The sequence below is a fragment of the Heptranchias perlo genome, chromosome 19 (assembly GCF_035084215.1).
Source record: "Heptranchias perlo isolate sHepPer1 chromosome 19, sHepPer1.hap1, whole genome shotgun sequence".
Taxonomy (NCBI): Eukaryota; Metazoa; Chordata; class Chondrichthyes; order Hexanchiformes; family Hexanchidae; genus Heptranchias; species Heptranchias perlo.
In genome coordinates this window covers 30580160-30592322 of record NC_090343.1, presented here as the reverse complement: position 1 = coordinate 30592322, position 12163 = coordinate 30580160, and the positions used below count along the sequence as shown (strand labels likewise).

The window sequence follows — 12163 nt, the reverse complement described above, 5'->3', positions numbered from 1 at the left end:
AGAATAGCACTGACCCATTGATCTCTTGACTCAGTTTTTGGCCTATCATTGGGTAAATGAAGAACAATTTACATTCAAAGGTGACTCACCTCCTGACTCCCCAAAGCCTTTCCACCATCTACAAGGCACAAGTCAGGAGTGTGATGGAATATTCTCCACTTACCTGGATGATTGCAGCTCCAACAACACTCAAGAAGCTCGACACCATCCAGGACAAAGCAGCCCGCTTGATTGGCACCCCATCCACCACCCTAAACATTCACTCCCTTCATCATCGGCGCATCGTGGCTGCAGTGTATACCATCCACAGGATGCCCTGCAGCAACTCGCCAAGGCTTCTTCGACACCACCTAGAAGGCCAAGGACAGCAGGCACATGGGAATAACACTAACCGCACATTACCCTCCAAGTCACACACCATCCCGACTTGGAAATATATCGCCTTTCCTTCATCGTCGCTGGGTCAAAATCCTGGAACTCTCTACCTAACAGCACCGTGGGAGAACCTTCACCACACGGACTCAGCGGTTCAAGAAGGCGGCTCACCACCACCTTCTCAAGGGCAATTAGGGATGGGCAATAAATGCTGGCCTTGCCAGAGATGCCCACATCCCCCATGAACGAATTGGAAAAAAAAGGAAGATTGGACGAAAAGTAGATTGTAGTTTTTTTTGAGTCGCTTTAATGTATTCATTTAATGGCAAATGATTGAAATGCATTTGATTGTACAAAATTGGCAGTTGTAAAGTTAATTCAAAAACCAAAACTTATTCAGAATTTGAGCTTATTTAATATCCTTTTAACCCCTCGTCTCCTCCCCCCCCCCCCCCCCCCCCCCCAAAAAAAAAACATGCTATCCACCTATTCAACAAACATAGCTGTACTGGTCTTCATTCTGTGCAAGTAGATATTTAGGATAAAATCTCCTAGAAATTAGAGTTCAATTGCAATCCAACTATTAGAATTCTAGCTCTATTGGTACAAGTCGTCCTTCTACTCTATTTTAACTAACTTTTAATTCTGCAAAATTGAACCTATTCACCCTATTTTGAATAATTTGCATTATTACTTGAATGTGATCCGAATAGCATTTGTGAAATGAGATTGTTCCTTAGTTGTTTACTATATTATTTTAATTGGCATGAATGCATCAGCAGTAAACTGAATGTTTTAATTTTTTTTACAGATATGCATTATTGAGACATTCTAAAGAGAGGCAACGGCTTGATGGCCTGCAGAACTTGAAGTACTTTCCAAATATCACAGTTGAAGCCTTGTATAAAAACATAACTGTAAACTTGACACCGGAGCTGGCTCCAGTGAGTGACTATTAAGCTATAATAGACATAGAAGGTTAGGGTCCCTTGACAAGAAAAAGTTGATGGACTTGTGAAATTTTTATTGGTAAAAAAAATCTGCAACCACACAAAACAGGAATGCGTGGTCTTGAGGAATTGGCCAACCGTTTGATTTTACTCTTTGATAACAAGATGGGTCATGGTCAATGACTATGCAGCAGAGCTGGTAGATATGAAATATGAGGCTTGAAATTCATTATATAATGGACTCCATCAGTGTAACCTCTTATTCCCGCTTTTCCAATTGGATAATAGTACATCATTGATCAAGAAGGAAAAATAAACTGATGAATCCAAGCAACAACATCACAGTAATAAATCAAACTGAATTCCAAGGCTGCAGAACTAGTTGAAGCTATTAAATTGTAATATTTTGGCATAGGATGCCAAAAGGAATGAAGTGGGCAGTTTCCTTTCCAATCACTTGTGATCAAATATTAAATTAGCTGAAAATCATACCATTACCAATTTTTTTTTATTCACTAGCAATTGTTAATGCACTTCTAGTGGATGAAGTTTTTGTAAATAAGCTGTGAATTGCCAGATATTTTTTTATTTATAGTCTACTGAACCACAAGGTTTACATGTTGAGATCAACAAATATAAGTCTGACACTGTTGTATATGTAAGGCATAGAACACACTGAATATAGTCCCCTTAATTTTAAATGTAAGGGGAATTGATTATTATGTGTTCCTGTACATATGATTTAATGGGATTTTTTGTTTTAGCCATCTTTACTGCTACACTCTCATGCTGCTGAAATCCATGGATTGTTCCTAGAAAGTTTGGCATCTTTACAAATATCTTAGTTAAAACGTTGAACCTTGGTTGCTTCAGTTTATTCAGTGTAAATGATTATATTTGAATTATTAACATTTTGTTAAAAGTAAACAAATATGTGCCAATTATACTGTGGCATTTTGTTGTCAACAATTCATAAGACATAAGACTAGAGGTGTAGAAAATGAGTTTCCACCTTTGTTACGAACAGGGTTTGTGGTGACATCCAGCACTTATGAAGCTGCTTAATTTGTGTGTTTTTTTCTTCCATAATGTTCTGTATTTAGTGGTCCAAATATCTTATCTGGTCCATGACATTTAGCTGATAATTGTAGCTTATCTGTCTGAGTAAATTGAAGAGTTCCTTGGCCCTCACCCCTTACCATGTTTGTGAACATTAGTGGAGGTCAATTTTCGACTAGGTGCTAAAGCCCATTGCCTGTTTAAATTGCTAACTTTTTTTTATAAAAGTGGCTTGTAGTATTAGATGTTGTAGCAGTACACTGCACCAGAGAATGATAGGATATGGAGTTGCACCCAAGATTCTCCAGAGCAATTTGCCAAGGATTGATGAGGTGCTTCTCCATGTGGGTGGACAACGATGAGCCTGCCTGTGCTGCTTTAACACAACTTCTGGAGATCCATTGTTTTACATGCCAGGAGAAGGGATGGGCAAAAGAGAGAAAGTTTTAAAAAAAATATAGTGGGAGAGATATATTATATATATATATAAATATATATATATATGATGTGTATATTTTTGTATCAATCTTTGGTTTACATCTTTTATGGGTCTATGATCCCATCCACCAATGAATGGTAGTGACATGACACAGGCCCTGCTATTTGTAGCGAGGAACAACCCAAGTGAATAGACATGGAAGCTTTTGTTGCAAGGTCATGATCAGTCAATATGAGAGGACATCTAGGGATGAAATGTCTCCCGTTCATATTTTTTTTTAGCAAAAAGTTTGGTCTGAACACAAAATGGAATTCCTATTTTGGTCACTGCTGACTTTTTTGCTAAAATTTTCAAGGCGAAGAATTTCACTCTCCTAGACTTATCTGTCCTTGAAAGGCTGCTAGCCTTATTTAGTTTTATTTTGTTTGCATTTAAAGCTGATATTTTACAGAAGAGCACTACATGCATTATCCTGAAGATTGAGTATGAAGCAGTTAGAGTGTATAGCAATAAAGAGAATGCTGATTGTTTTATTTTCAGCTGCTGATGGTAGTGGTTTAAAATGGTAACTTGTGTTGCTATTTCTGAATCCGGTATATTGCTTTAATGCGGAAAATGAACTTGTAATTGTATTTTGTTTTGATTATAGTTATATGTAAACCATATTTTTTGTGCTGTTTTCCCCCCCTCCTCTTTCCTTCTGTTCCTCTCTCACTCCCTCTCCAAAATGGCTTTGATGAAGCACTTAAGTATGTACTGTTCATGTTTTGCCGATTTATAAACTGTTTGAGTTTTGTGTATTTGTATAAAGAGAAAATTGTCATATGCATGTCCCAACATGGTATAGAAAACATTTTGAAAGACACTACAGTTGGAAAGCTGCTGTAGGGCAGCACACACTCAACTCCACTTGCTGATGGTAGTTTCCAGTCTTCATTTTAAAGTAATTCAGACCACAAGAAGTTTATATCTTCTAACTTTTTAATATATCTACTCGGTAAGGTCCCCTGTCCACTTCAAATTTGTTCCATGTTATGGGAATAAAGGATAATTTTCTTAGTTATCCATTTTGATCACTTCTGCCATGTTGGTGCGCGAGACCCACAATATGTCAGTATATGACCCAAATTGCACTGCACAAAGAAGTTAGTAAAGATACAGGAAACTCGGAATGTATCAAACTTTCGACAGAACACTGATGCAGGCAGATACGCAAAAAAACCCTGCAATATAAGCCCCTTTCCTCAAATGTTGGCATGCATTGTTTATAGAAGACGATTCCTATTTAAATATTTGCTGTATGATCTAGTTTTTGCATGTTTCCACGTAGAGCTGGACAGATCAGCAAAGTCCTAGACCTGTGCACTGAGATGCATTGAAAAGTATTAGCGTTCTCACCTCAAAGCCTTCTGTCCCATCTTTCACACCTTTGATCATTCGTTTATACATTTTTGTATTAATTTATGGATGATTTTTTCAATAAAAAGTGAAAGGCACTAAGTTGATGTGTAGAATACAAATGATTCATCAAAGTTAGGATTTTCATTCCTTTGAAATGGATGACACTGAAGACAATTTAAAATAAACAATTTAAAATGTCCTCATGAAGTGAATCAAACTAAGAATAATTGTGCAGAATGTTCCAAAAAGGGTGCACTAGCCAAGCCACGTTGATTTGCATGACATGAGTAAATGTGTTTGGCTTCTCTGTGACCGACAGTCTCCTCCAGCATCAATCACTGGACTGTGAAGAATCCACGTTCAGCAATTGGTTCATTGTTGGCTGATGCCAGTTCTATCCATGTGATCAGAATGTTTGTCTTGAACTGATGTCCCAGTATGTCTGTTGCCTCTGCTGCCACAGCCATCCTCTGTAGAGGAAGAATTGGGATGATACTAAGTGGTTAGTTACCCAATAAAACCTTTCAGGACCATGCTGATTACAACCGCAACAATTCCAGCAAATATTCTTGCTGACTTGCTAGGTTGCAAATCTAACTGGTTAATGACATTTAGGGCTCGATTTTCGGACCTCCGAGCCGGCGGGTTTGTGGCGGGGGGACTCTGAAAATCGGGGATTCCCGGGGCGGCTCCAACTCGCCCACTTCCGGGTTCCCCAGTGACGCGCTTACATACGCGCGCAGCCCCCGCATGTGGGACTCCCGCCGGCAATTAAAGCCAGTGGGATCCAACTTAAATTAATTAAGTAGGTACTTCAGGACATTTGCAGACCTGATTGACATGATATTTTAGGAGGGGTGAGATTTCCAACTCTGACTGTTTCCCATACTGGGGGAAACACTCCCAGTTGAAATGGACACGTTGCAGCCACCAGCCTGTGGCCGCTGCAAAGGTCCATTTGACAGGTGTGGGGTGGGGGAGACCCTCACTCATTGCAGGAGGCCACTCTGTCACTTTGGACAAAGTTTGGCCTCGACCACACTCCTCCTAACAATAAAATTCACAACCTTGCAACCTCAACCCCGGTGTGCAAACGTACATCTTGCGGATGGGGGCCGCCATAGCTTCAGTCATGATCTCGGAGGACGAACAGCATCACCAACCTAATCGGCCATGCCATCCACCTCTAACACGTGGAGCTCCACAACACAGTGCTGTGACACATCCACCTGCACAGCAGGAGGGAAGGCAACCGCAGAGAGAGATGCATCGCAGAAGGCACTACCCTCGCCACAGGGTCGACAGACTGAGGCTCAGCTTCCTGGACCTCTCTGAGCAGCAGTGCACATGGAGGCTCAGAGTCACTCGACATGTAGTCGTAGACATCTGCAGCCTCCTTGATGCCGAGCTGCTCCCGGCTGGCTCGAGCACCATCTTACCTGTCGTTGTCAAAGTCACCACTGCCCTCAACAACTTCTCCTCTGCATCCTTTCAGTGTGCCACCAGGGACATGGCCCGCATCTCTGTCGTCTGCACAAAAGAACCCTGCATATACACCTGCACCCACTCTGCAGTGATGCAATGAATGGCATCAGGTGTGGGTCTTCGTGGTGATCCTCAAGAAAGGGCATTATTGCGCAAACCAGACAAGATTTTCAAAGATGTGGCAGTAGTGGTGATAACAATTTTTATGGTGTTTTGCAAAACAAAGGAAAATAAATGAAAAACGTCATTTTCAAAAAAAAACATGACATTTCTTCATTCAACCCTGTGCATCCCCTTTGTGCTCACAAATCCTTTGCCTTACGTTTACAGGAACCCCTACGTGGTGCTACCCCTGCGGCTTCAGCAGAGGTAGTGGTAGGTTGCTCTTGTCTATGCCCGACCGATGAGATGCTTTGCGCGGACGCCCTCTGGGTTTCGGTGCCCGTGAGGGCCCCTCCAAAGACTGCTCCACCTGCACCTGTGCAGGGGCAGATTCGGCCACCTGGAGAGGGGGCAGCATTGCGGGTACTGGTTGAGAGGGGGGCAACGGGTGAGACGTAGGAGCGCTTTGAATGGCATCCCCACTTCCATGTCCCCTTTCACCATCATCCCTCTCCTGGCCCAGGCCCACATCACTCCTTCCACCCTGCTGGACGACAGTTTGGAGGACTTGTGTGAAGCCTTGGCAGGCCAGTTGTAAGGTGTCTGTCAGCCTGTTTAAGGCGGCAGAATGTTGCTCAACCTGAATCCGAATGGCCGTTGTCAGGGCCTGAATGGACTCATTGAGCTGTGCTTGACGCTCGACGGAGGCTAGTCTTTCCTCCATCGCAGACATTCCCGCACCTATCCGCGACACTATCTCAGAGATGCCTTCACGTCCCTGTGACAGTATTCCACGCATGCAGGAGTTGGACTCCTCCATCCTCTGCGCGATTGTGGAGAGTGCGTGTGGCAACTCTTCCAGTACCTCGGCAATGTGCTGCTGCCCCTCGATGACTCTCCTTTTCACGGCTGGCCCCCTGGATTCAGCATCTGGGTCCAGCTGAGCAGAGCCTGGAGAAGAGTGCTCCCACCGACGCGGACTCTCCACGGCTGCCCCTGCCACCAGGGTCTGCTCGTGCTCACGTGCGTGGTGACTCACCATGTGCAAGCCCAACTAAGTGAGGACGGGGACTCACAGAGGTGTGTTTATCTGTGCTGGTGAATGGCTGGCTCAGATGTGAGGATGGACCCTCAGAGGCCGGCAGGTCCTCTGAGGAATTGCCCTCCGCAGTCACGGCGGTCGCAGATGGCCCTGCAAGAGAATAGAAAGCAATATTAAACATGTGGACAGATGTTAAAGTGCTGCAGATGCCAAGTGATGCTAAGATCATTCGCTATCATGAGTGCTGAGTGTTAGCTTTCTGTCACCAGCCACTTGTGCAATCCCAGTCTCGGCATCCACCATGGACAGGCACTCCAGCGTGTGCCTGCTACTCCGCATCTGTTAATGCCACCTGGTGTGGCGGGCCCCCTCCGGTCTGTGCCCTCTCCCGGGCATTCTGGCATCTCTTCTCCTATCAAGGCAAAAAACAGAGGTGTGATTGAGTGATGGTTGCATGGTGACCCGCTGCATGCATTGGTGTGTGTGGGGTTGAGCGTGAGGGAGATGCATGGGAGGGTGTGTGTGAGACATAGCCATGAGATTGTATGAGGATCAGGTTGCGTGGTTGTGTTCGAATGGGAACTGGGGCGGTGAGTACGTGCAGGCAAGGTGAGGATGATGATTGAGTGGATGTGAGGAGTGATGCGAGAGCGTTGTGGTGGCAGTGCAGAAGGGGTTGTGTGGTGGTGGAGGTGATGTGGAAGATGGAGTGTGGGGGAATGCGTAAGTATACTCACTTTGGCTGACCTGGTTAGGTCATTAAATCTCTTCCTGCACTACACCCAGGTTCGTGGCACATTGCCACTGCTGGTGACCTCCTCGGCCACCTCCAGCCAGGCCTTCTTGGTGGTGGAGGGAGGACACTTCCTCCCATCCGATGGGAAAAAGATTTCCCTCCTTCGCCTCACCCCATCGAGCAGCACCTGGAGTGAAGAGTCCGAAAACCTTGGAGCAGCCTTGCCTCTGGGCTGCTCCATGCTCCTAAATTGGTTGTTTGCTGCAGGAGGAGCATTGGTGGACTGCCCCTTTAAGTAGGGCTCCTCCTGCTGATAGCCTGTGATGCGGGTGCGCAGTGCACCCGCTGCGCAGGTCTAGGACAGGAAACCCGGAAGCCAAGGTAAGTGCCTTCAATTAGGCTGCGATTGCGTGTGGCGCACCCTGAATTCACTGGGCGAGTTACCCACGGACCCAGTTGACCCCCCCCCCCCGCTGCCACCCCGCCTCCCTCCTAATATCGGGCCCTTAGTCTTTTTTATGGAGTTGAAGAACTTGTTGATTCACATGTTCCAGCCCCTGAATATTGCTTAAGAAATTACACTAATCTGCAATAACCTTACAGCATATAATACACCTAAAAGGGAATTAGATATATACTTAAAAAGGAAACATTTTCAGGGCTATGGGGAAAGAGCAGGGTAATGGGACCAATTGGCTCGCTCTTTCAAAGTGCACGAAGGCCCAAATGACAGCCTCCTGTTGCTGTATGATTCTAATGGTTCTGGTAAGGAGTCCCCCACCCCCCCCAATCCCCTTTCCACAATTGCACTAAGAAACATGGCCTGAAAAAAGAGGATATAATTGACCTATACCTGAAGTAAACCACTCGCTGTTATGTCGTGCACCTTTCATATTCCATTCTGGTAAACAACACTCCGTGATGCACATATTTTGCTATTGTCGCAATACCACTGATGCATTAGGAAAGTTAGAGGAGTTTTGCACAGATGGGGAAGAGAGCTAAGATTATTTGAGAATTCAGGTTATTTATTTAAGCAAATGAAGGGTTGGAGGGCAATCCGTTTTTTTTTAAGTGCTGCAGGACTAGTGGCAGTTTGAGTAAAGCTGGTAAAGACCATGGTGTATGACTCCTTACACCATTTGGGGGTGGGATAATTATTAAATAATGCATCAGGGAACCTTGTGTGCGCCTTACTGTGCAGTGGACAGAAATGTTTCCAATATAACGCAAGGTATAGTTGCACTGCAGTCAGGGTATAATGCTGCTGGTGAGAAGTTACCTCTTGTGGTCTCCCCATTGATACCTGGAGGCAAAACTATACTTTATTCTCGTATACTGCTAATACTAAATAGATTGTGTAACTGCACGACAGGATTGAATTTTTTAAGAACATCTAACACTTGTGAACTTGCAAAATAAATTCCGATTCAATATAGTAAGCATTGAGCCTAATTTTTTATGAAAAATGCTTGATAGATTTGTTATAGGAGGATGTAAATTTGACACAGTATTAGAAGATTTTGGATGCTATAAGATGTTTCTATTCTAGATAACATGTGCCTTTTCTCATTCCATAGTTTCTTTTGTTAATTTTCACACACAATGGAAAGATTAACTTCAATCTGTTCTTGAACCAGTCATACATTAGGTAGTGTAGTATTACATCTACTGTTCAAGTCCAGAACATCGAGAATGATGCAAGCATGCAGAAAATGCTTATAATATTTTTGATATCACAAAATAAATATGTGAGGGAGGCTATTTGGCCCATCTTAGTTCATCTGTTAAGAAACGAGGAGTTGTTCCCATCTCCTAATCTGGTCATCCATCTGAATCTTAAATTAATCTGTCTTTCTGGAAGTCTATTCGAAATGTTGATCAGTCTTTGCATAAAGAAGTTAAACCCCTATCCCTGGTTTCCTCCACCCTCACCTCTAACAGGAAGTGTGAGGTGCTCATGGACTTCTTTGTCATGAAGTTTGAGACAATCAATTCAGCTTCCTCTGCCTTCCTTTTCCTTGCCCACCAACATCAAGTTTCCACCCCCACCCCCACCCTAGCCATGAACCTGTAGTTTCTCTCCTATCTCCTCTCATGCCCTCTCTGAGCTCATCTTGTCCATCGCACCCACCTTCTGCTCACTCAATCCTATTCCCACTCAGCTGCTCACCATCCAACTTCCCTTCCTGGCCCCTATGATGGCTGCCATTCTAAACAGTTCGCTCTCCTCAGGCACTCTTACTTTTTAAAAATCTGCCATCATCACTCCCTTCTCAAACAACCTACTCTTGACCCTCTTCCAGTAGCCTCCTCTTTGGCTTGGTGTCAATTTTTGCCTGATTAACCTCCTGTGAAGCGCTTTGCGGCGTGTTAAAGGCAAGTCATTCTTAGAGGGTGAAATGATAATCTAAGATTGTAACAAGATTAATGGAGAATTCACCCATATTTATAAAATGTTGTTCTGTATGTGACACAGCCCTTTGTCCTATTGGTTAGGTGATAGCTTGAAATGATCAAGAATTCTATCACAGCACTCGGGTAGGTAAAATCAAATTGGATGCCAGGAATTTAACAAAAGGTGAATTAAAATCCATCCCCCCAGGGAAAATTTATGGGTCTAATAGAAAGTTTTTAGTATGAAATGTGACTCCTTATTAGCTACTTTGCTCTATAAATTGAATAATGATAAATGGATTGTGATTTACTTTAATTATACCACTTTGGATTGAATTAGAATTCTACATATTTGCTACAAGTTAGCTCTCCAAAGACAAGGCCAGACTGTGCCAAAGTACAGACTATAAATATCACAGGATGCACAGAGACAATAAGAGTTGTTGCCGGAACAAGCATAGAATGGAGAGCTAACTTGTAGCAAATATGTAGAATTCTAATTCAATCCAAAGTGGTATAATTAAAGTAATAACTAAGTTAGTTATGTGATAGTCCCTTAAACTCAAGATAGAATTACTGGTCATGGATTAACTGCTTATTCAAACCTTTTGTTCGGGACATTTGTGCCTTAAGCTCTGTGTTGCTTCTTCCTCATTTCTGCTCTTCTATTTTCATCCTTTTTTTGATAATTTTAATCTCTTGGATAATTTATCTGGATTCTCATTTATTGCAGATTATTTCCCCCTCCTCTGGCCCTTTACACTTTTAAGCGAATCCTCAACTGTGCACATTTTTGGTGTAATATTTTGCCATTACTTTCTTTCTCTCTCTAGACAGTCATTTAGTACATTCTTATACTTTGCATGCTTTCATTCAACATTCCAACTCAAGATAGAAAAAAATGTGGAAAATTAATTGTTACTCTAGTTAGTTCATTTGCAAGATGGCAATATATATTATGTATATTTCCTTCCAACTGATTTTTAAGGAAAAGTTACAGAAGAGCAGGTCACATTACATAGAAAGTTAAGCAAAAATATATTTAAAATCAGAAAAGGGAAGACTATAAAGGCATAGTCAGTATAAGTAGAGGTTAAGTGTTTAAATGTTTTATTTTTTATTTAAAGTTGTCCTTCACTGTGTGGAATTAATATTACAATAATACAGCTCTCCTGATGTGTGAGTAACTATTATTGTGACACAAGGATTTGTTTCAACATTACGTTTTATGAGTTGATGGTATAAATAATAGCTAGCCTAAGCATATTGGAATTTCCTTGGATATGCCAGTAGTTTAAGGGTTAAGCAAAAAAATCATATTGGTCTCTGGTCTTGATAGTTTGCAAACAGCTGAAGTAGGTAAAATATCAGTTGACCTTAAGCCAAGATAAGTGATTTCCTGGGTGTCTTAAGTAAATCTTATGCTGGTAAAACTGTTCTATAAGGTTTTACTAGGGTAAAACATGAACAGGACTTGAGTATAATATTTGTGATATAGCAGTCTGAGAAAATACCTGATTTTCAGGAACCTGTTTAGAAGGTGTACCTCACCTAAACTGGAGAGGTATGTGAATCCTTGCGGAAAGGGTAGATAAGGCAGTAGGGAAAGATTTAAAGTAGTCGGGGGTGGGAGGAAGAAGTGTGAGAAAAAGACCAGCAGCAGGACGTATAGGCAGGGTGGGGTGACAGTTACCCAGATAAAAGTACTGCAGATAGCATAAGAAATAAAACAAGTGAGTTAGAAGCACAAATTCAGCTTAAAGAGTATGATGTAGTAGCCACTAGAGACCTGTCTACAACCTGACCATGATTGGGAGCTAAGTATTTCCAGTCTATAGCATCTATTGGAAGGACAGGGAAGGAGCTGTAGAGATAAGACCCAATTATCACAGTAGAAAGAAGGGATTTCAGTAAAAGTGAATACCCATAGTGTTCCTGCTCAGAGTTAAGGAACAGCAAAGGCTGCAAGACATTGATAGGAGTTGTGTATAGACCTCCTGATAGTGATGTAGTAGGGGGATGTATAAACAAGATCGATGAAGCATGTAGCAAAAACATAGTGGTTATAATGGGAGATTTAATTTTCACATAGACGAGGAGAAGCAGAATAGCTCAAGTTGTAAAGGCAATACATTTCTAGAATGTATTTAGGGCAGTTTCTAGAACAATGTTTTAGA

The 12163-nt window shown here is 42.5% G+C and overlaps 1 protein-coding gene across 4 annotated transcripts in view; it reads left to right on the top strand.

Moving 5' to 3' along the window:
* Positions 1–4323, top strand: part of LOC137335280 (beta-1,4-galactosyltransferase 5-like) — an 81714-nt gene extending 77391 nt beyond the window's left edge. For all 4 annotated transcript variants that reach the window (XM_068000574.1, XM_068000576.1, XM_068000578.1 and 1 more), the window contains exon 9: positions 1187–4323. In XM_068000574.1, the coding sequence (XP_067856675.1) occupies positions 1187–1334 (148 nt within the window). In that variant the 3' untranslated portion in view covers positions 1335–4323. The remainder of the gene's footprint in view (positions 1–1186) is intronic.
* Positions 4324–12163: the final 7840 nt, after the last annotated feature.